This window comes from Lolium rigidum, chromosome 7, assembly GCF_022539505.1.
Source record: "Lolium rigidum isolate FL_2022 chromosome 7, APGP_CSIRO_Lrig_0.1, whole genome shotgun sequence".
Classification (NCBI taxonomy): domain Eukaryota; kingdom Viridiplantae; phylum Streptophyta; class Magnoliopsida; order Poales; family Poaceae; genus Lolium; species Lolium rigidum.
The window spans coordinates 107,980,319-108,003,489 of record NC_061514.1 but is presented as its reverse complement, the minus strand read 5'-3'; the positions used below and the strand labels follow the sequence as shown (position 1 = coordinate 108,003,489).

Sequence of the window (23,171 nt, the reverse complement as noted above, 5' to 3'; positions counted from 1 at the left end):
CGTCGCGGCCAACAATGACAACTTGATGCACCGCCATGTCCTGGAGGTAGCCCTTGACAAGGGGAGTCTCCTGGTGTGACGAATTGGCAAGAGAATCGCCGACGACGACAAGATCTTGGGACGAACTTGGATTTCAGGCTATCGATGGCATAGGTATAACAGGCTATACAGGGCTCCTCACGAAAAAGTTTGAGAACGAAAATGATGGAGTATAATAAGGGACACACGGTGCTCCTCTCGGTTTGCATCGATATGGACAGAGGTGAGAGATCGGAAGAGCTATGCCGACTGGTGGCATTCGGGGCGCCGGTTCGATTTGGCCAATAAAGATCATAAAGAGGAGAAGTAATTCTCTGAATAAGTTGCCCACCTAATTTAGAGTAAATTCCTTGTTAAACTTGAGGAGAAACGGCAAAGCTATTAATGGGAAAAAAATCAAAGAGAGAGAACGCGCCATGGCTGCTGTAACGTTGAGCTCACGTACGTGAACAAGGAAGAGGAAGGCGAGCGAGCCTCGCTCGGGCTGGTCGGTCTAGGCCGGATCAGCCTAGTTGGGCCAGGAAAAAAAAAGGTTGAGGCGGCCTGGGCTGGTCGGGGGACGGGGCCGAGCTGGGCCGTTCGGCCTGGCTACTTTTTTATTTGTCCAGAAACTTAAAATACACTTTTGGAGGATTAAAAATAAGCAGAAAACAACAAATAAGGTATCGTTGGATTCGTCATGAAAAATCCTTTAATATGAGACCAAAATTTAGGACAAAAATATAAACTTTATAAAACTAAAATTTGACATACATGTCTATGTGGCTATAGTGCCTTTTTAGGGCTTAATATTTTCTCAAAATAATAATCTTATAATTTTCAAAACCTCCAAACAAAATAGGTTATTGTTGGCAAAAATTTCGAAACCAAGGTTTATGAAAACTCTATTTTTGTAAATACCTTTTTAATAAACACAAAAGTTTTAAATCCTTGTGAAATTTCAATCAAGTTCAAACAATCAAGCGATAAATTTATTTTATTTTACATTCCAAAATTTAGAAAATTTTGGGATGTGACATCCCAGTAGCTTGCGCATGGTGATAGGTACCGAAACCGGTACCAAGCCCGGTGGTACCGACCGGCCCAGGCTGGTGGTACCGGCCACCACGCGCCTGCACGTTGTGCTCCCAGCACACGCCCTGCTCGATGGCCTTGCCGCGCTGGGCCCCACCCACGTGGCCGAGCTGCCCACCCACCAGGCCAACCCTCGAGTGCATGCCGCTCCTAGCGTTGACACGTGTCGCTCTTCTTCTGCTCGCTGCGTGCATGGGCTGGGCGGTAGTACCGCCCCACCTGGCTGGTACTACCGTCCCATGGAAGAATTTGGCCCCCAACGGGCAGAATATTGGGGCTTCCTATTTAAGGCTTTTTTCTCTCTCTTTGGCATTGCTTCTTCCTCCTCACTCTCAAGCCTCTCTCCTCCATTGTTGTTGACTTCTTTGAGCTTGATATCTTTCTCCCCTTCCAATGATTCTTGCATCTATTTGAGAGAAAGATTGAGGTGATCTAGATCCACACTTTGACCAAACCAAGTCATCTCTTTGTGAGTAAATCTTTGGGATCTAGATCTTGGAGAATTTTGTGTTCTCCTATTTGTTCTTCCTCTCCTATTCCCCCAGTAGCTTTTGTAGCTTTGTTGGAATTTGAGAGAGAAGGATTTGAGCATCTTTGTGGTGTTCTTGCCATTGCATTTGGTGCATCGGTTTGACTTCTCCGCGGTGATACGTGGAGGTGAAAGTTCGTGAGATATTCACTTCGGGAGCTTGTTCCTCTTGGGTCTTTGGACCCTAGACGGCTTAGTGGTCTTTGTGGTGCCCTTGGGGACTCCAATTAAGTTGTGGAGAATCTTCAAGGGAAAGTCCTTTGTGGCAATTTACTGGGAGCCTCCAATTAAGTTGTGGAGATAGCCCCAAGCTTTGTGCGGGTTCGGTGACCACCCTAAGGTTCCATATTGGATCGAGGTCTTCCCCTTTGGTCGGAAGGGTCGAGGAGCATAAGGTGAGGCCTTCGTTGCGTTTGGAGTGCTTTGTCCTCCACACCGCTCCAACGGAGACTAGCACTCGCAAGAGTGTGAACTTCGGGATACTTCGTCGTCTCCGTCTCACCTCGGTTATTTCTATACCCGAGCTATTTACTTATGTACTTTACTTTGTGATAGCCTTCGTGCTTGAAGTTATATATCTTGCTATCTCTTTTTTTTGTATTTCTTAGCATAAGTTGTTGGTGCACATAGGTGAACCCTAGTTATATAGATTTGTGCTTGACAAATTAACCGGTAGTTTCATTCCGCATTTGTTAAGCCATAATCGTTAAAGTTTTAAACCGCATATTGATCCCCCTCTAGGAGGCATTCGTGTCCTTTCACATGGTCTATTTCTGCTTCTGCAATATCTAGCCGGCGTGGATGCACCCCTTTGGCTTTGTTCCATTTTAAAAATGTTGTCCTTTTGGATACAATTCGATCCTTCTACCGCCAAATCTCAATTTGTGAAAGCCTTCGATGGCTTCCTTATGAAAACATCCATTTGTATATGGTATAGATGGTCTTTCATTATTCTTCGTGATATTGACCACATTTCTGATCCCTATTTGCATTTCAATGGACTGGTGCTGGTATGAGAAGTTTTGGGAAAGAGTATATTACACCATTTCTAATTCGTGAATGTCTAATGATCGTTGTGTCCTGCTTGCTGGATCCTCTACTATTCTATGTTCTTTCCAAAAGCGTTTTTTATTTTATTTTCTTTGAACCCTCCCATGCATGATTACATGGTGGATAAAACTCTCGTGTGATGTCAGGTTTTGTTCTTTATCAATGGAACTGGGGATGATGATCCATGTTGATCTAAAAAAAGCTTTAGAGGATGCATTGGCTCTATCTCTTGCTAAACAATGAAAATAAGTTACACCTGAAATATGTGCGTTCATCGACAAGTGATAGGATCCATTGACTATCTTTTTCTAGACAATGAAAATAAGTTACACTGTGAAATATGTGCCTCCATGGAATTAGGATTCACCACTGCTTTCACGCTTGATTGTGAACTTATGATAAAATTGGCGAGGTGCCAATCTTAATTTGTTTCCTATTAGACTTTGCATTTAGCCATGATTACTACACATATTAGTAGCTAAAATAACATTAATAACTAAAATAACAATTGTATTCACCACTGCTTTCACCCTTGATTGCGAGTCTAGGATGAAATCGGTGAGGTGCCAAGATTAATTTTTTCCTATTCGACTTTGCATTTAGCCACGATTAGTACATATTTAGGCACTTCTACTGCAAGAATGTTGTGGTAAATTAACACTTTAACAGTTCTCCCAAATAAGAAACTGGAACCTAGCACTTACCTTGGCGTCACTAAGGGCTCCTTTGATTCATAGGATTGACATAGGAATTATGTAGGATTTGGATCCTATGGGAAAATTTCCTATACAAGTCATTTGATTCATAGGAACATATCCTATAGGAACTATTCCTATAGGAATCTTGTAGTGCAAATCCTATAGGAAAAAAACATTAGCTCATACCTCATGGAAAAATTCCTTTGCCACAATCAAAGAGATACCATATTCCTATAGGATTCAACTTGGCATGACACTCCAATCCTACACCTTTCATATTCCTACACTCTCCATATTCCTTTGAATCAAAGGAGCCCTAACTTGAGAACATAAAGCAGAAAACACGGCGTGCAAGGATGGATTACATCAAAATTAGTACATCTCAAGGGAAGTGAGTTAGTTAACATGTCATATCATACATTTTAATAGCTTAACATTACAAATACAACACATCAACTGCTTAGCAACATAGACTTCTGAGTCGAGATGATAATCGAGAATGTCTGACTCATGTCCTAATACTGCTATACTGGAAACATAGCTGGGGCACGCCATTCCGCAGACCGAAACATCATATACAAAATTTTCCTGGGAGATGGATCACCCATACATCACGAGGAAAGGCAGTTTCTCTGCGTTGCGCAGCTACTTCAGAACCCATCTTCTATGCTATGCTACATTTCCGTTCAGCCAGTCACTCTGGCTATCCTGCGAACCAGCACAAGAAACACACGATAAGTATATTCGCCGTGACAAACACAAACAAGCAAGAACGCAACACATGCTACACTTACGGTCAGAGTGGGAATTCCAAAGGCGTTAGAAGGAATGTACAATCCGAGAAGGGCGCGTCCATGTCGAAGTAGTCGGGAGGCAGCGGCTTCTCATGGCAGACGTCCGAGATATCGTCGTTGGGCAGCGGGTGCTCGTCGAGGTCCGACAGCACACCGTAGTCGACAGACTCTGAGCTTCCAGCGAGGTCTTCGTCAGCCTGCAGCTGAACAGCACATGAGCCGGGCTCTTCCTCATCCTGTCACAGTTTCAGAAAATCCAGCAGTAACCATGAAAGCTAATGATGATGATGATTACCTGATCCTGCTCTGGTTCGAATGGGCTACCACTTAGGCGACGAGGCTGTGGAGGGTACATATTTGGGGTTGTAGGATCGATATTCATTGCAGATTGACCGGATTTGGCATCAACAGCATGCATCTGCGATTTCCCAGTGTTTGACTTCAACTGCCAAAATACTCTGGAAACGACAAGATCCCCGTGCTTTTCATCTTTCTCTACCCCAAGATGACACTGATGGATCGTCCAGTTAGCTTTATGTATCTTTCCCTTGCCACATTTCAGAACCAATATTTTCTTCCATCCTTTTGTGACACCGTTAAGTTTGATGGCTGAAGGTGTTCCGGTCATGTGCCATCTGATCTGCTCATCACAATCCGTGTGATTACTGTTGCTGATTTTCCGACGCTTGCGCTGACCAACATCATACGCGTTTGATATTGTATGGAAAAAATAACTGCTTCTCCCATCCATCTCTATACCTACAGGGGCATGTGAAAATTACCTAAACAATAATTTTCTCTTCAAGTAGTACTAATAGTTAACTGGTTAGTTCAAAAGGTCCTGATGACATGTGAAGAATAAGAATCTTGTACCAGGAAGATTTTTGGGATGTGTATAACAAATTCCATCCACTTCCTCTATGGTTGGAATAAAGTCATCTATTAGTACATGGGACACTGCCCTGCCAACCTTTCCTTCCAGATGCACAAGCAGTTGCTGATCAGTTGGTTCAAATTTAACACCAGCAGGGAGTCCTGGCCACTGTGATGAAACCTGCAAAACAAGGCATGGAGTGAACCAGAAATCAAGACGTTGTACACCCTCTGTATACGAATGCATGATATGTTGTTCAGAACATAATGGCTCAACAAGCATATCAAGCGTGAAAATGAATACAATGAAATTATTTGCTTCCCACATGTCATTACTCATTACCATGCATATAGGATCTAACAACTCGTTGATTTTTAAAATTATTTGTGCATAAACTAAGTACTCAATCAACTAATTCATGGAGTACTAGTGTTGCATCTGACATACATTTTCTTTGGAACTAGTGCATTTTTAATCGCTGTTGAACTTCATGCACAAGACTGTAGGGAAAGTTACTACACAAATGAGCATAAATTTTTAAATCTAGCTATCATAATATATAGTTAATAACACTTACATCGCCATTATAGATGCGATATTTGCAATTTGGGCACTTCTTCCACACTGCCGCGACCCATTCCTCGATTTCTCTAGCTGTGTGTCTAATCATCGCAGCAATTATCTTCCCATTAATAATCAATGACCTGCAGGAGGAACTGTGAGATCAGTCTATCTTAGGAAGCATCTGTTTGAGGTGAACTGATGATTCTATATTCAACCAATGATTCATAACAGAAATCCGACCTGACCGAACAAAATTCTCTCTCGGGTTAATCAACAGATCTTTTAGATGCAAAACTGAGCAAACTAAGCTAGATGCACATGTATGAAAGAGTTTTTACAAGCAGATAACTAACTGAATTCTAGGTACAATGATAGGTTATCAAGAATAGTCAATGTCTCTGAGAACATATGCTAACTATTTTTTTCGAAAAGAACATACGCTAACTACGATGTACACTATTCAAAAAAGAAAAGTGTTACCCCTGTTCCGAAATGTAATAGTAACTACGATGTACATTTCAGAGCGGATGTAGTAGTAATGAAGACAATTAATTACGACCATGAACTGTGATAGACACTAGTGTACACTGTTTTGAATCCCCAAAACAATCATAGCCAGAGTATTGGCAAGAAGCTTTGTTTCTTCCCCTGTTTCGGAAGAAAGACGAGACTAATCTGGACCATGCCCGATCTAAACAGCCAATGATCTGAACAACGGGCACTCGGTGACAAACATGTGAAATTATGACCAGTGCCGCTTCTCTTAAACCAGCAGCTGTCATTTGCGTGCAACCGCAAGCGAACAGGAACCTGCAGGCTAATCAGAAGAATCCTGAATAAACACTTCAACTAGCAGTCAGTCAGCAGATAGAGGAACCCAACACCAACCACGTTCGAGCTGGCGTAAGGAGACGTTTTCTGTGATCCATGGATGCTGAACTCGGGAGCGGCACCATCTCGTGCTAGCAGAAATCGAAGATCCGATCAGCACAAATCGGCGTTCTGTATTGTGATCTCTGAGTCTGACCATTGCAATAGCCGAGAGAAGCAAACAGGGACGGACAAGCTGCGAACGAACGCGAGTTCAGTCCCCAACAATCGGAACGGAACGGAACGGAACAGAACGGACCAGAACGGAACAGAACAATGACCTTCTCTACCTTCGAGAGGAAGGTTCCTCGGTTCCTCCACCCTCGGCAGACCGCGAAACCCCTGCACTGCCATCGCAACAAGAACAGAACCGGGCCGGATACACGGAGGCCTTACCTTTTTTCTGCTGGCTCCTGTTTTTTTTTTTTTTTTTTTGAGACGACTTCTGCTATCTTCTAGAGGAAGGCACCTCCTGTCCTCCTCCACCAAATCAGTCCCAAAACCCCCGCACGCCCACTGCAGCGACGAGAGGAACCTTGCCGGAATCACGTCGCCGGCGTTACACCGAGCACCTCCTGACGAAGCGACGTTGTCGAACGCATTTGTTCAGTCAGACTGTACAATCACGTACCATCAGTCCGTCACCAATCGACGGTCCAATCAAACAGCACAAATCTTTCTCTACTTCGTGCCCACCGCGAAACAAATTACTTCAAAGGAAGGGGCGAGCTGCGATCAGAGAGCGAGAGAGAAACAGAGCCACGATACGGGATGCAATACTGAACGAACGCTGCACCTGCACCATCACACGCTAGCAGTAGTAGCAGGCAGCAAATCTTTGTGACCATCTCAAAACAAAGAAGCATAAGCGCACAGCTGCGACCGGCCGGAAATCGATCAGACCGACACCTGCTCCGGCAATCCATTTCTCCCTCAAACCGCACACGCAACAGAATCCGCCGTCATTCGCAATGCCCATCTGGATCAACGCTGAACCCCCCATCGGAATCTCCCCAATCCCCTCAGGAATTCGGAGCAGATAATAAACCCAGAACAAGCAAATAAAACAATAGAAACCCAGAGGAGAGGAGAAAGAAAAGTCAGACAGACCCAAGAGACTGAACCCAGGGAGACCAGAACGCGGCTTACCCTGCCATGGACGCCCGGCTGCGCTGCGACGGGAGGATGCCTTGGAGCAGGAGAGTTGGGAGCCAGAGCAGGAGAGCATCCGAGAGACGGAGAGAGAGTGTGTGTGGGCAACTTCTTGGCAAGTGAGGTAGGAGTGTTGCCGGGACGGGGAGCGGGGTTTAAATAGCCTCGGGGTGCCTGCCGGGTTGAGAAGACCAGAACGTTACCAAGCGCCTAGGTACAAAATGTCTTGTCCACGGCAACAAGCAACCTCCTCCTGCTGTCTCGGTCCGGTCGTTTGCCGGGGAGCTGGGCTCGGGTGCAGGGTCGGCGTCGACAGTGGACTCCGCCTAGCCATGGCTGGCAGCTTGCTCCTAGATTCTTTCCTACGGGAGGAATTGTTTCACATATTCCATTTGCTCTTGGGATTACTGTCATTCCGTTTTAAGGCTAAAATGGGATGTACCCATTCATGACAAGTGAGAAGATCCATTGATCTCTTTCTCCTCATAAACAATGGAAAATAAGTTACATTGTCAAACATGTGCGACTCAAGATTTACTACTCCCTCCTTTCCTTATTCGTTTTTTTGAAACCTTCCATTCCTTATTCGTTGTCGCAGATTCAGATGTATCTATTAGGTATAGATACATCTGAATCTCCGACAACTAATAAAGAACGGAGGGAGTATTACTTTCCCTTAACCATGAATAAAACAAGACTATACCCTCACACGTGGTGTGGTTCTCTATGCGTGGCTTGTGTGCTATTTTCCATCAACCGCAAATTAAACAATACTTCTGTTAGGAGCCCTTGGTAGATGGCGAGAGGAGATTGGCTAGGGGGTTCTTCATGCGTGGCAGGCGCGATGATCTGTGCTACTTTCCACACCAGTGTAAAAAAACAAGACTCTTGCCGGGACCTTAACTGACATGTGGCGAGCGGGGATTGGCTACGGAAGGTTCTTCTTGTGTGACAGGCGCAGTGGCGTACGTTGTTGAACTCGAAAACTACCCAAACTAGTTAGCGAGAGGTTAGAGGAGTGTTTAAATTGGCAGGTGCAGGGCCAATCCCGAGCATTGATATCGTGAAGTCAAATTCTACTTTTGAACCCCGATGTTGCTTTCGTCTCCTTTCAAACCTTGAATTCATGTTTCGAATCCCTTTCTCTATATCAAGGATCATTGCATTTGGTATCGAGGGTCAGTTATTTCCGCTGTGAAAATTGAAGAGCGGGGCAAAAATCACTGGGATTTTTTTCTCCATGAAATATGTATGTTTGTCACTTAGGATTCGCTGCTACTTTCCCTTAACCTTGGGTAAAACAAGAATTTGTGAGGACCCTTGACTGATAGGTGGCGAGCGGGGATTGGTTACGAAAGGTTCTTCATGCGTGGCAGGCGCGGTGCCGTTAGCGAATGTGTTGTTGAGCTCGAAAGTTACCCAACCGGTTAACGAGTCTAGGGGAGAGTTTAAATAGGCAGGTGCCATGCCAATTATGAGCAGCGGTATTGTATTGAGTAAACTCCAATTATATTCCTAAACCCCAATGTTGCTTATGTCTCCTACAAAACCTTGAATACTCAAATCCCCCTTCTCTATATCAATTGTATGAAGGATTGTTACATTCTGTGTCAATGGTCAGGCAGCCTATCCGGAGATCGAAGAGCGAGTCAAAATTCACAAGAAAACGTTTTTCTGAATCATTTGGTTACAAATCAGTATCCAATTTGTGTAAACTTTCCTCCGAGAACACCCGAGGTTGGTTTCGATCTATGTTCAAGCTCGATGTGGCTCCTCGACGCGCTGGCCCAAAATCGAGAAATCCTTGACTCGCCCGTGTCACAAAACGCTTGATTGGAGGCGCTACACAAGCAGGTGGTAGTCGATCGGTCGTATGACCGCCATGGACCTCACGGTCAACAACATTCAAGAGCAGCTCGGCACGCGCTGATGCGTCGGATACACGACAATGGTGAATGCGGACGCAGATCCATCCCGAGCGGCACACATCTACGACGCGCCGCATCTGCGTTGCATGTCGTCCTCATCTCAGGATGCAGCGGTGACACACCCGAGGGGATGCTTAGAAATCTCTGTGGGAGCCATCAGCCATCAACAGTCCCCTGGCAATCAACATTCCCCGGGAACGGTTTCTTTCATAAAACAGTTCTATGTTGAGTATGAGGCCCCCAATTGTGATGAACAAATCCAAAATTATGGCCGGCCAATCCTACTACTAGCGCTTCAGGCGTTGCGTAGATAGGCGCTCAATACACACTCCTGCCAAGCCCATGTCCACGCCTACCTACTACGGGACACCCGCAGAAGATGAGTCACCTTAGAGCAAATACAATAAGGTATTAGCTGGCTATAAGAGATAAAATATTAGAACAATTCGCGTAGCCAGCTGCTGGCTATAAGCCAAGTGATATATCATCTATAACCAACTTAGAGTCAACATATACAATAGTGAGCTATAGAAATGTAGTACTTTATCAATGTATGGCCCACCTTTCACTCTCACAAAATGCCTAGGAGCACGTGCTAGAGCTGGCTCTTGCATAAGAGTTCACTCTCCTTCTCTCTCTCCTCCAACTAAGCAATAAAATACTATTTTAATCCTTATAACCAGCTAACTAGGACTTATTGCACTTGCTCTTATAAGTTTGCCTAGTTGGAGAAGAGAGAAGAGAAGTGGGCTCTTATCTAATAGTCAGCTCTAGCACGTGCTTCTAGGTACTATATGAGACTAAAAGGTGGATCATGTATTGTAAAAGTACTACACTTTTATAGTAGTAGTTTACTATTGTACATGCTAGCTATAAATTGACTATAGTTGACGTGGCCAATTGTTATAGCCGGCTACCGGCTACACTATTGTTCTTGCTCTTAGAGCATCTCCACCGACGCCCTCCAAATAGGCGCCGGCAGGGGCGCCGGCACCTCCGTTTGGGGAGCGCCGTCACATCATCCTCCATTTGGGGGAGCTGCTCCCACACCGGCGCCCCCAAACTGACGACCCCGATAGATAATTCGAATTTGAAATCTCAAACATAACCATAGAAATTCGAATAAGTCTACGAATAAGAAGTTTGGGCCAACACACGGCCACCAAATTCGAATAAGTCTACAAATAAGAAGTTCGGGCCAACACACGGCCATCAGATCGCCGTTTCCGGTGCAAAAGAAGGGCTTTCCAAGCCAGATGATCGCATGATCACACGAAGGTCACGGGCGGCGCAACCTCGATGGCTTCCTCATTGGCGGCCGGCGGCAGCTCCGTCGCTGCAACAGGATCCACGGTCGTCGGGGGGGCATGAACGTCGAGGGTGCCGGGGCAGACATGAACGGGGACGGTGTCGGGGGAGAAATGAACGGGGACGGTGCCGGGGTAGACATGAACGTGGACGGTGCCGGGGGAGACGCCGACGCAGCTCGCGCCGCCATCACCTCTTGGCCGATGCGCTCGCGGTACATCTCGTGCCACGCCCGCGCTAAGGGGTCCATATTCTCCATGTCGGCCATCAAGATCTTCGATTCTTGAGACATTTTGGCCAACGAGATCTGTGTCGCTTCGTTGGTGGCCTTCATGGCAGCGGCGTGAGCTTCCATCTTCGCCGCCTCCACCCTCTCCCTCTCCAACTCGATCTTGGCGTCTTGCTTGTCGAGGATGGCCTTCCACACGACGGCGGCTATATCGGCAGCTTCCTTGTTCTCCACCGAGAAGGAGGTGATCATCTTCTCGATGGAGGCGTCCATGGCTGCCAAAACCGGCGCCGCATTCCTGTCGGCCTTGGCCTTCTTATTGCCAATGGGGCACCCGGTGGAGGTGCCGGCTGGATCGACCGGCCCATCTTCCCCGTCCTTCAAAAGAGTGGATAGGAGGTTGTCCCATTTTGTTGCAACCTTGGAGCTTGTTGTAGCAATGCATAAACGGGAAGTCCTTGTCGTCGTTCATGTGCTTGTACATGTCGAGGGCATCGCACATCTAACAACATATGATGCAAAACAATGAAACAACATTGATCATCAATTCATATACATCATCAATTCATATGCAACAACATTGATCAACAATTCATATGCAAATAAGATAGAGATCATACCCAATCGACCATCGTCTTGCCACTCTCCTTCCGTGCCTTGATCTTCTCGTAAAAGCCGTGGAACTTGCTACACCCCGCCTTGATCAAGTTCCAACGGTGAGAGAGGGTTTGTCCATGGTGGCATAATCACCATAGTTCTTCTTCTTGTTGAAACAATCAAGAATGCGCTTGTAGTACTTGCCCCCGGTTTGGTTTGCGCCGGTGATGGGGCAAAAACTCACTTGCTTCCACGAGTGCCGGTGGACCGCCCGCGCGTCCTCCTCACGTTGGCGCCGGTCTCGACGTCGATCAGCTCCTCCTGGACTTCCTCCTCACCTTCGTCCTCGTAGGCCTTTTCTTCGTAGTCGTCGACCGGGGGTTCGTAGGCATGGCCGCGTATGACGTCGTTCAGGATCTCCTCCTCGCCTGCAAATTACGCATAAAGTTACAAACTTTCACTCGCTGCCGGTGTCTACGATGCACACAACACATAAAAAGTAAGGAAACGCACCTCGTCCTGGCCCATGGACACGCCGGACGCGCTACCGAACACCTGGTGGGTGTGCCTGCCGTCGTCGGGGAAGAGGTGGCGGGGAAGGCCAGTGCCGTCCGTCACGTGGCCCTTGACCTCGGTGCGGCGCAGGTCAGGCGAATCATTCAGGTCGGGGAAGCGGAAGGCGCCGCTGCCCGAGCCGTGGAATCCGGCGAGAACGGCGCGTTGTTGTCGCCGAACTCGGGGGAGTAGCGGGCGCGGCCGTCCATCTGTGACAGCCGCATCTGCGAGATCGACGGCGCGTCCGCGGTATACCCCCCGTAGTAACCCGGCGACGACGGGGAGCTCGAGATGTTGTTCAGGCCGCCGCCCAGGCTCAGGCACGCTTCCGCAGAGGCCGCCGCTTTCTTTGCGTCGAGGGCGGCGATGCGGTGCCTCCTGCGGTCGGCTGTGATGAAGGCACGGCGGTCCATCTCCGTCTCCCACTCCTCCCGCGACATGGTCGCCAGCTTCTCCTTCGACGCTACGGTGCGCGTCTTCGGCGGCGCCTTCGTCGGCGGTTTCGCTGCATTCACCGGAGGCTTTCTCTTCGGTGCCATGGCGCGGCGGCGAGTATATTTCGGGTTGGAGGCTGGATGGGAGATGGAGCGGCTGGCGGCAGAAATAAGCGGCGAAGGGAACGGGGTTTGGGGGGGGGGAGATGAATATTTTGTTGTTGTGCGGCTGACAGGTGGCTCTCACGCCCAAAATTTTCAGCCCCGCGAGGCGCCGGCGCGTCCGATTCGCGCCTTGGCGAAGGGGCCGTCACGGGGTTGCCGGCGCTTCTATTGGGCTCCAAAAATCGCCGGCGCCGTTTGGGGCACGCCGGTGCGAGCCCATTTTGGCTCCCGGCCCCCAAATTGCTATGGGGGGCGCCGGTGGAGATGCTCGTAAGGAAGCAGACTGATAGGCTCCTCATGCACTGGCGCTGTTGGTGGGCCATAGAATGCGGCTTGGGCGAGACCCACAGTCCTAGCGTTGTTTCTTGCGAAGCCAGCGCATCAGCGCTAAGGCCCACCATGTCCCACGAATGTCTTCCTCTCCAAGGTAACATGGACACACAAGGTACTGTAAGATAAGAGCATCTCCAACAGGCGCGCTATATCGCGGCGCGCTAAACCTCTGATTCTGCGCGCTGTAAACAGCTAGCGCGCGCTGGGCCGTATTTTCCCCCGCCGGACGCGGCAAAATGCTGCGCGTGCGCGGGCGGAAAAAATCGTCCTCCACCGGGCGCGGCAAAATACAGCGCGCGGGGGCGCGGAAAACAGTTTTTTATACTATTTTGCAATCACAAAGATCAAATAATCACACATAATTCATGAAACAAATAATGTACCATAATTTAAGTGGACACAAAGTGCAACATACATCACATAGTTCAAGAACGACACACAAAATGACGTAGTTCAACAATGACACACGACATATGGTTCAAATGGACAAAGTGGAACACATATCACAAATGCATATCACACTTCCGCATTTTCCAAGTCAACAGCTTCTTCTTCCTCGTCATCTTGGGTGGAAGGAGGAATAGTAGCATTCATGGAAGACACGAAGCCTCCCGGTGGTGCTCCCATACTCCCATACACACCACTCACCGAGCCTCCCATGGTCCCTCCAAAGACTCCTACATAGCTTGGTCCTCCCATGCCGGCCATGCCTCCATAGCCTCCCATGCCGGCCATGCCTCCCATGGTGGGCATGGGCATGCTTCCCATGCCGGCCATGCCTCCCATGCCTCCTCCAAACGTCGGCATGCCTCCTCCAAACATGCCTCCTCCAAACATGCCGGTAGTGGAAGTGTTCATGTTGGCAACCAACAATCTCTTCCATGAATGCTACTATTCCTCCGCCCATTGTTGACGGAGTGAGGAGTGAAGCTTCTCTTCTTCCCTTCATCACTTGAATCATCATCATCGATGATTGTTGCATCACCGGTAGCATGGGCCGCCATAGTTGCCGCATCCAACTTGCCGCGCGTCTTCCACTTCTCTTCATTCCCTAGCACGTCATAGCAATGATGCAAGGTGAATGGCTTGCCAAGAATCTTGTTGCCTTTCTTGTTCTTCTTTCCCACATCCCTAAACAATCCTTGAGCCATGGAGTTCTACACATATGGGACAAGAAAATAGATTAGCTATATGAAGTATAACCGTATTCTTCTCATATGAGCCATATGGTGAACATAGTAGAATGACTTACCCTATCATTCTCATTAGTGCCACTTGGATTGAGAACATCGATGTTGGCTTGCACGCCCGCCCATTTTTGGCAATCGGTGCTGATGCGGGACCAACGGGACCGAAGTGAGCGCATGGTTCGCTCGTTCCCACTTGTGTGTGTGTTGAAGTAGTCCGTCATCCTCATCCAATATGTTTCTCTTGTTTGATCGGTACCGGTTGTTGGATCCATTCCAATTGTCAACCACGTCTTGCAAAGCAACTTGTCCTCCGCTATGGTGTAGTTGGCGGACCGACCGGGAGGCCGAGGTTCAATCAACCCTTCTCCTTCCTCGTCTACATCCTCATATTCCTCCTCTCCATCGGCGGCTTCTTCATGCATGAACGAGGATCCAACATTCATTGCCTCCATGAATGCCGCATCATCGACTCTACATTGCAATGAAATTCATCACTTCCCGGCTAGGTATGCATCTAAAGTAGAATTTGGACAAAAAGTAGTGTTTTTTTACCCCTCGGGCATTTCATCGTGCACCGTATGTGCGCCCGGCGGAGGAGGAGGAGGAGGCGCCTGGTTCGTCGTCGTCGGAGGAGGAGGAGGAGGCGCCTGGTTCGTCGGAGGAGGAGGAGGCTGCGGCCGGCGGGGGACGGGCGACTTCGCTTTCTTCGGCGGCGCGACGGAGGCGGGACCGATGTGCGGCCGTTTGCTCGACGGCGCCTTTCCCCTCCTCGGCGCGGGCCGCGCGCCGGCGCCCTGCGCGGCGGCAGCGCCTGCGTGCAGTGCCCCGCGCGGCGGGATGAAGAGGGCGCGCGCAGCAACCGTTGCGTTGCCGCCGTCGGCGCCGCCGCTACGGTTTGGCGGTGGTGCGGCGGAAGTGGTGGCGGCGGAGGGTGGGACGGAGTAGGGAGGGGTGCCGGAGGGGTCCTCCATCGTCGGGATTTCACCGGCGGCGCGCGGAGACGACGGATTGGGCGCTCGGGCGGCGAGGCGGAAGAGGAAGTTTCAGCGCGGGGGATTTTTCGCGCTTGGACGAGCGATGCCGCGCGCTGTAGCCGACGCGCCAGATATGCCGCTCCGGATTATGCAAAACGCCACGCGCCCTAAAAATTTTACAGCGCCGCGCCGTTTACCGCGCCTGCTGGAACGCCACATTCTCTCCCGCGCGCGCTATATCGGACGTTTTTATGCCGCGCGGCCTATATAGCGCGCCTGTTGGAGATGCTCTAAGAACACGTCAGCTGGTTCCCCCTCCCAACCCCAACGTGTCCCCGGACATCGAACCACGCGTGCGCATGTACAGATGTACTAAAGCTAGTAGAGGACTAGGGAGTAGGGAGATCACGGTGACTAGGATATTGCCCTTGATAAAGGGGTTATCTGGACCGAAACTATATTTTCGTACACCAAATTCTTCGTGCAAGATGGGTTATCCCTTCCTCAAAGAGTCAAAGTTGCTATTAAGCCCAGCCCATTTTTGTTACCAGATGGGGATTCAAGCAAGAGACTTGTTTTATACGATGGGGCTCTATATGTGTATCCAAATGAATTCCGCCTGTCAATGGAGGGAAAAAACTCGGACAGTCTAGGGAAACCGTCAGTTCATTGCCTCCTGACGAGGCAAGATCGCGGTAACTCCCCCTGTTCGTTCAGCATGCATGCACGGTTCCCAAATCCCAACCACGGCCGGTAAAGCCGGCAGGCGAGTACTTCGCGACGCTAGGAGCAGGGTGGGTCTACTCTAGGGATCCCCAGGTCCACGCAACCAGACTTGACGCGACCGTGGTCAAGTCCCACCAAGAACGGGCAGAGCTACTGGACTCCCATCCACCCTACAATTTCCATCTCGACTGCAATCAAGCGATCGGAAAATTTTGCCAAATTTTTTTTTGCTGCACCTAAAATACAAAGTATTTTCGATTGAAACTTTCCGTATTCACAACATGATTCGTTGGCAATACGTATATTTTTTCTTTTGAATTTTTTGATGATTTTTAATATTTTTTAAAAAAATCATCAAAAAATTTAAAACAAAAAATGTACATGTTACCAACGAATCATGTTGTAAGTACGAAAAGTTTCAATCGAAAATACTTTGTATTTGGAACGCAGCAAAAAAGATAAATTTAGCAAAATTTTCTAATCGCTTGATTACAACCGTTAGATGGAAATTGTAGGGTGGATGGAAGGTCATGGTACAGCGTGCCATGCTGTTGTAATGTCACTGAATCCCTGTCCAAAGCTACTACGCCGCGCAAGATCTTGATTTAAATCGTGAGTGAGCACTGAGCAGATCAAGGCCATGATTATTATGGTCAACTTGGCCATCCCATTTGGTCGTGGAGAGTAAGAAAAAAAAGGGAATAATGCGACTAGTTACTCTCCTCGACATGCATCGGTGGCAGCTTGCTGTTAGATTCATCTAACAGGTGACAAGATCCGTTGGTATTGATCTACGTCTCTCGCTAAACAACTGAAATCAATTAAATCATCAAGAACATCTCCATCCATCGACTCGGATTTTACTACTAGCCAGACTCGGCATGCATTGACTGAGACAATCACAATGGGAGTATCATAAGTAGTATCATGCATGCCATGTTAGCAAAAATCTGATGTGGCACACCAATTAATGAGGTGAGAGATGAGAGTGTATCATAATATGATACCGTATCATAGCACGTAAAACTAGAAAATTTAATGGCAAACACATCATGTACACACATTTGCATTGACATTCTACAAAACATTAAATATGATGATATATGATACTATCTTATGATACTATGCATTGTGGGGTTACTATCATTGAGAACAAGCAAGTGCGTGTACCCTTGGCCTATACCAGGGCACTCCACGATAGCCCCGTGGCTCGCTTCCTTCCCGAGCCGTTCGATCGAAGGGAAAGCTCCGCGACCATCTCGGCTGTCCGTTTCTCACAACTCGAGATAACAACACCCGAACGAAACCCTAGCGTCCACCCTGCGATTGCCTCGCTTCCAGCCTCCTCCCTTTCCCCGCTCGCCGCCCCCCACCCTTTCCCCGCTCGCCGTCGACGCCCTCGCTCGCGCACTCCGTCGTTTAGGAGCTTCAGCCGCTCCAACTCTCCCTCCTCGTAGCTCCCCGCAGTGCCATACCATGGATCTCGGCCCTTCATGGTGCTCGGTTGCCGGTTGGCCACAGTAGGTGTGAGTTCCTCTTCCGAGCCCGGCCGCCCTTTGCGCCACTGCTGCACCACACCTTTTCCCCTCATGCTTGGCGAAGATGGTCCGATGGAGGAGGTGGGACTGCGCCGGCGGCCGTGCATACAGATCTGGGTGTCACTGGATGGAGGAGGCGAAGCGGTCGCTGGCGGTGCGAGCGGAGGAGCCCGACGGCTGGCAATGACCGGCTAGGGGTGAGGAGCACCGGAGGAGAAGGAACAAGAGGGTACCTTCTCTATTATCCTCTTGTTACGTGGAAGACTAGGCCTCATGAGGAAGCATGGGGGTCAGAGTTGCATGCACGAAAGGCTGGAGACGAGGGAGGCGGAGCAGCAGAGGCAAGAACGTTTGAGCAACTCTCCTGTCTCTCCCTATTGGGCAAATGCATTTTGATCTTGATTTGTTTATCTGATTTTGTTTCAGGTTCAGAAACAAAGAGAAGAACTACATTTTATGGTGGGTCTGTAGGAATATTTGACGAATGAAAGTATGACTTCCCTTCTCTGCTTCTTATTATATTCTTAAAACTTATGTTGATGGGACTGATCCGGATGAACGACGACGAGGACTAGCTGAAAAGTTTTGCTACATAGGTTGCTTTATCATGAGGCTATCGTCTTCTCATAAACTGTACTACTATACTATGGAGAAAGAAAGCTGAATTTTATTTCCCAGTCGTGTAAGTTGAGCTAGCTGCATAAACACATACGTGGGAGGATTTATCCACTCTCTCAGCTTTTGCAACCAAAATATTTTCAAACAGCAACTTTAACCCTTTCTAGCCATATTCAAAGGAACAGATTGTTTGTCAGTTTAGTACTTTGACTTGTAAAATTTCCTTCTAGCTTAGTGTCCAATGAGAGAAAATGGCATGACACCTTTTACTCAATGCCTTTGTTTAGGGCTAAGTTTGGCTAAACTTTCTTGGCTCATGCATCTATGTTGGTTCAGCTAATTTTCTAGATTACTTGGGTACATGGCGTTTCTTCTCCAAATAGTTGTTGGCTGCGAACAATTGGACTGTTATCATGTCAGTATCTCCTTGCTGATGTGACCAAATCCATATATTATCGCAAATCAGTAAGAGTGCTAGAAGAAACAATTGATGTAGCACCGGATTAGTACTGATTACTTACACTTAGGAAGACAACTCATTTACAATGTGAAATATATCACATGTAAGAAAATCTCTTACGCTTACAAGGATAAGTCATTTAGTCATTTACTTGTTTTAGAAACGGCATATCAATTCGTTCCCAGAATATGTTTTCTTAGTTAGTACTGATTACTTACTATCTCAGGGTGACCTGTTACTCTAAATTTATCACCTAAAATTATGTTTTTTCGTTCACAGTTTCTAGGCTGTGGCCACCTGAATAATCAGCCTCGATGGCCATGTAGGTAGGGCAATAATACTCACAATTTTATTCTTTTGGAAACTTGATTGTTGTGTTGTTCATTTTTTCTCTAGCACAATACGATGATTAACTTACTGCTACTATGTTCTGCAACCTAGCAGGGTTGAACTGTGACCGCTCTGACCATCAATTATGGAGTACTACTTGGTTTTGTGCCCTTTGATGATGCGGTAGTATGCTTATCTCTTGATTCTGAGAAAATGAGAGAAATTTGTATTCTCCTTATATGATTGCAAATTTCTTGTATTCATTACACTGGATTTTTTTTTTTTTGCTCAGCATATGATTTATGGGCAGCCGGTGTATCCTCTTTCTACACATAATGAGTATTGCCTTTGGTCACAGGTAACTGTCCTCTTTCTATCTCCATTTTTTTGTATCCAGATCTATTAAAAGTTTAACTACCATTTGCGTTGTTCTTTGTTAAACATTTAATGGAGAAGAGTTTAGATACCCAACTGGATGCACATGCATATTTTTTTCATTGCTGAAGAACATGCATCTATATTTACTGGAATATACAGATTTCAATCTTGGTCAGAAGATCCCTCTGGTTTCTATTGTAGGTATCCTACCCAATGGAATTGCTGTTTGGCTTGGATTCTAGGCTGGTCTGATAAAGCATAGGGCGAAGGATGATAGTATATATAGGAAAGCCTATGCAATATGTAGTGCCTTGAAGTATATGTCAATGGCAAGGTATAATGCTCTGTAGTATATGTTAGTATCATTCTGGTACTGCGGTGATAATTAGCAAGCATAGCTTAGTTCTGTGTTCAGGCTGCTCCTAAATTTCCTTCATGTATGCATCTTTTGTCTATGTAAACATGTAAGTTTGTGTGATGCTTTGTTCAGGTTTGATCCACCTTTCCATCAGATGTTCTTTCATGTAAGAATGTTGGTCTATGTAAAGAGCTTCAGGCTCTCAATAGATTATTGAGAGTTTTGTGTGCAAGCAGATCAGATCATAACTTGATTAGCATGCACATTAATAGCTTTTTAAATATACAAAGCAACATTACATCAGTAAGTATTAAAGAGGAGTGTGATTGATCCGCTCAACACCGGTGAGGAGGCGCCCCATGGGGCGCCCCAACCACTAGTAAACTAGTATCATGTGCATGATACTAGTGTATGATACTTCCCATTGTGACTAGCCTGACGATGGGCAATCCAGCGTGGGCCAGGCGGTTCCTGCTTCCTGGCCTCGTTTCTTGAGAGCACGCGTTGACCGTCGGTCGGCCGACAAAATCACCAAAATCGGTTGCACTTTGGACCGTACGATGCAATTCCAGGGAACCGTTGGATCAACTTTCACGTGGCAACCAGGGGAAAAAAAGAACGAACATGCCACAACTCCGCTCGGGGCGAGCGAGCCCTGTCGCTCTCGCGACAACTAGGAGCGTGCGGGGCGAGCCTGGAGCGGCCGCCGGTGACGGGAAATGGCGCCTCCCGGCCTCATCCACCCCAATCTGGCCATGGCTCACCTCCTCCACGACATCCTCTTTCCTAGAAGAGCTCCGACAGCGGGATCGAACCAACCTCCACGAGCACCACCTCCACCCCCGCGGCAAGCAACTTCCGATCCGTCTACTCCGGCCAGTCATAGAGCTCCGACGAGGTTCCAGAACCCTGAAGTGGTATTCGCAACATCTGCTCATGGATCCACTTGGAGGCCGGCAGTACTAGCTCAATTCCCTTCACAAACCCTAGGATTTGACTGTTAATGTTGTTTACAACATTAATTTGTTATGTTAGCAACAAAATCAAATGTTGTTAGTCACACTGAAAATTGTTGTGTATGATACCCTGAAAAAATATTGTTGATGCCCTGGAAAATGATGTTGATACCCTGTAAATTGTTGTTCTACATTTTGGACGAAATTGACTACATATGATGTGTAATTGTTGTGTATGAGATTGTTGTGTATGCAAGAGAACTGTAAGTAAAAATAACAATGTTAACAATGTTAACAATGTAAAATATATAAGTTTACAACATTATTTTTTTCTGTTAGCAACAAAACCAGATGTGAACTAACAGATCATTCAAAAATAACTGGGAAATGCGGATGATGAAGCTGAATCAGGTGCAGGCTTTTTCGACCTTAACCAGCCGCTTGACTCAGATGATGAAGATGACAACCATGAGCCGATCTAGGAAAATGGAGAAAGTGGTGGTGAAAGCAACTTTGATGAAGATGTATCGTCACAGCCTATTGTCCCATTTGTTGGCATGCAGTTCGATAATGAAGATGTTGCACTCAAAGTATACAATGAATATGCATACAAGATGGGCTTCGGTACTAGGATTTGTAGCTCCAAGTACAGCCGCAAGAGGGGATGTGAACAAGTTCTAATAAACAGGGTGTTCGAGTGTGTGCACGCTAGAAAGGGAGCAGCAGCTGCAGCAACACTTGGAGGTACATCAGAAAGTGCTGCAAGAAAGTAATGTTCTGCAACACATATGAGCAGCGGGAGCAAAAACAGTAGCCACTAGCCTGCTAGTGCCTCAATGGAAATGTCAGATTCTAGGCAGAGAAACAGGGTGGTTCGTCACAATTGCAAAGCTCACATGATCATTTCGTTGAGGGAGGGATCATTCACTGTTACAACATTCACCAGTGAGCACACACATCCACTTGTCAAAGAGCTTGGACGTCGTAGGTACTACCGGTCTCATCGCAAGATCCCGGAAAAAGACCTTGAATTCTTGGAACTAATGCATAACCGAAATCTGAAAACATCTGATATTATGGGTATGCTGGGTGATGTACATGAAGGCGACATACGAACTTTGGGGTATGTCAAGAGGGATGTTACAAATGAGAGATCCAAGATGAGGGAAAAATTGTTGTTTCGGGACATGGACCTAACATTGGAATACTTCAAGAAGCGACAAGGTGAGAACCCAAACTTCTATTATGCAAAAGATGTCGATGAAGATAATACTGTTCGAGCGTTGTTTTGGGTTGATGGAAGGACCAGATTGTTGTACCCCAAGTACAAAGATTGTGTATTTTTCGATACAACATTCTGCACCAACCGCTACAATATGCCCTTTGCACCAATTGTTGGAATCAACAACCATCTGCAGACAGTGGTGCTAGGCTGTGCTTTGCTTGCCAATGAGACAAAAGATGGTTTCAGGTGAGTGTTTGAAAGGTGGCTTGAAGCAATGGATGGAGTGCAACCGGACCACATAATGACCGACCAAGATCAAGCATTGGGAAAGGCCATTTTAGAAGTATTCTATGATGCAATCCACCGAAACTGCTTTTGGCACGTGATCCGGATCACGAAAACAAAGGTTGGGAAGCCAATGCAACAAGGAGAGCCTTTTGCACAAGCATTTTGGGCATGCATCTTTGACACAGATACCGTTGAGCAGTTTGAAGCTAGTTGGAAACATGTGATGTCTTGGTTCCAAATGGATCAATATAAGCATCTGAAAAACATGTGGGACTCGAGGAAAAAGTGGGCTCCCATATATTTTAGGAGGAACTTTTTCCCTTTCACGAGTACAACGGGCAGGTCTGAGGGGCTCAACTCTTACTTCAAAACTTTGGTTCACCCGCCTGACTCGGTGTTCACGTTTGTGAGGCAGTTTGAACTATGCCAAGACATGATGCTCGACAGAGAAGACAATGCAGGGTTCATTATTGAGACAACAGAACCACCATTGTGGGGCAGGTGAGGTGTTGTAGTTGTTACAAATTTAATTACGTGTTAACAACAAGCAATAAGAGTGTTAACAACAATAAATAAAGTGTTAACAACAATTTTTGTAACAATGAAAAAAGGAAGTGGTAGGTTTGTAACATTATTTTCCTTTGTGAACAACATCTAGTAACTTTGTGAACAACAACTATTAGCAGTGTTTACAACAACAATTATAACAAATGGAAATTGTAGAAGTAGTTTTGTAACATTTGTTTCCTCCTTGTTTTACAATTACTAACAATGTTAACAACAACTTTTTTGAGCAGGCTCAACATTGACAAGCAAGCATCTGTATTCTACACTAGAGAAGTATTCGACCGACACTACAAGAAAAGTTCTGATAGACAACGTCTCAAAATCGTCCGCTAAGGGGTATTTTTCGTCGCCCATGGGCCTAACCCGACGA

At 47.0% G+C, this 23,171-nt stretch overlaps 1 protein-coding gene and 1 long non-coding RNA gene across 3 annotated transcripts; one reads left to right on the top strand and one right to left on the bottom strand.

Annotated features, from left to right (window-relative positions):
• Positions 1–4,186: 4,186 nt before the first annotated feature.
• LOC124671821 lies at positions 4,187–12,800 on the bottom strand. The gene is made up of 9 exons (XM_047208147.1): positions 12,517–12,800; positions 12,255–12,391; positions 12,045–12,134; positions 6,962–7,067; positions 6,392–6,454; positions 5,636–5,762; positions 5,058–5,238; positions 4,480–4,943; positions 4,187–4,420 (listed from the first exon to the last, which is right to left on the bottom strand). The coding sequence occupies exons 1-9, from the start codon at positions 12,798–12,800 to the stop codon at positions 4,187–4,189; spliced, it is 1,686 nt and encodes a 561-aa protein (XP_047064103.1).
• Positions 12,801–18,807: 6,007 nt separating this feature from the next.
• LOC124677492 lies at positions 18,808–19,949 on the top strand. 2 transcript variants are annotated; one of them, XR_006994070.1, is made up of 4 exons: positions 18,808–19,021; positions 19,144–19,212; positions 19,322–19,387; positions 19,609–19,949. It is a non-coding gene; the product is annotated as an uncharacterized LOC124677492 (long non-coding RNA). The 2 variants fall into 2 exon arrangements; XR_006994069.1 differs by having other exon boundaries at positions 18,808–19,025.
• Positions 19,950–23,171: the final 3,222 nt, after the last annotated feature.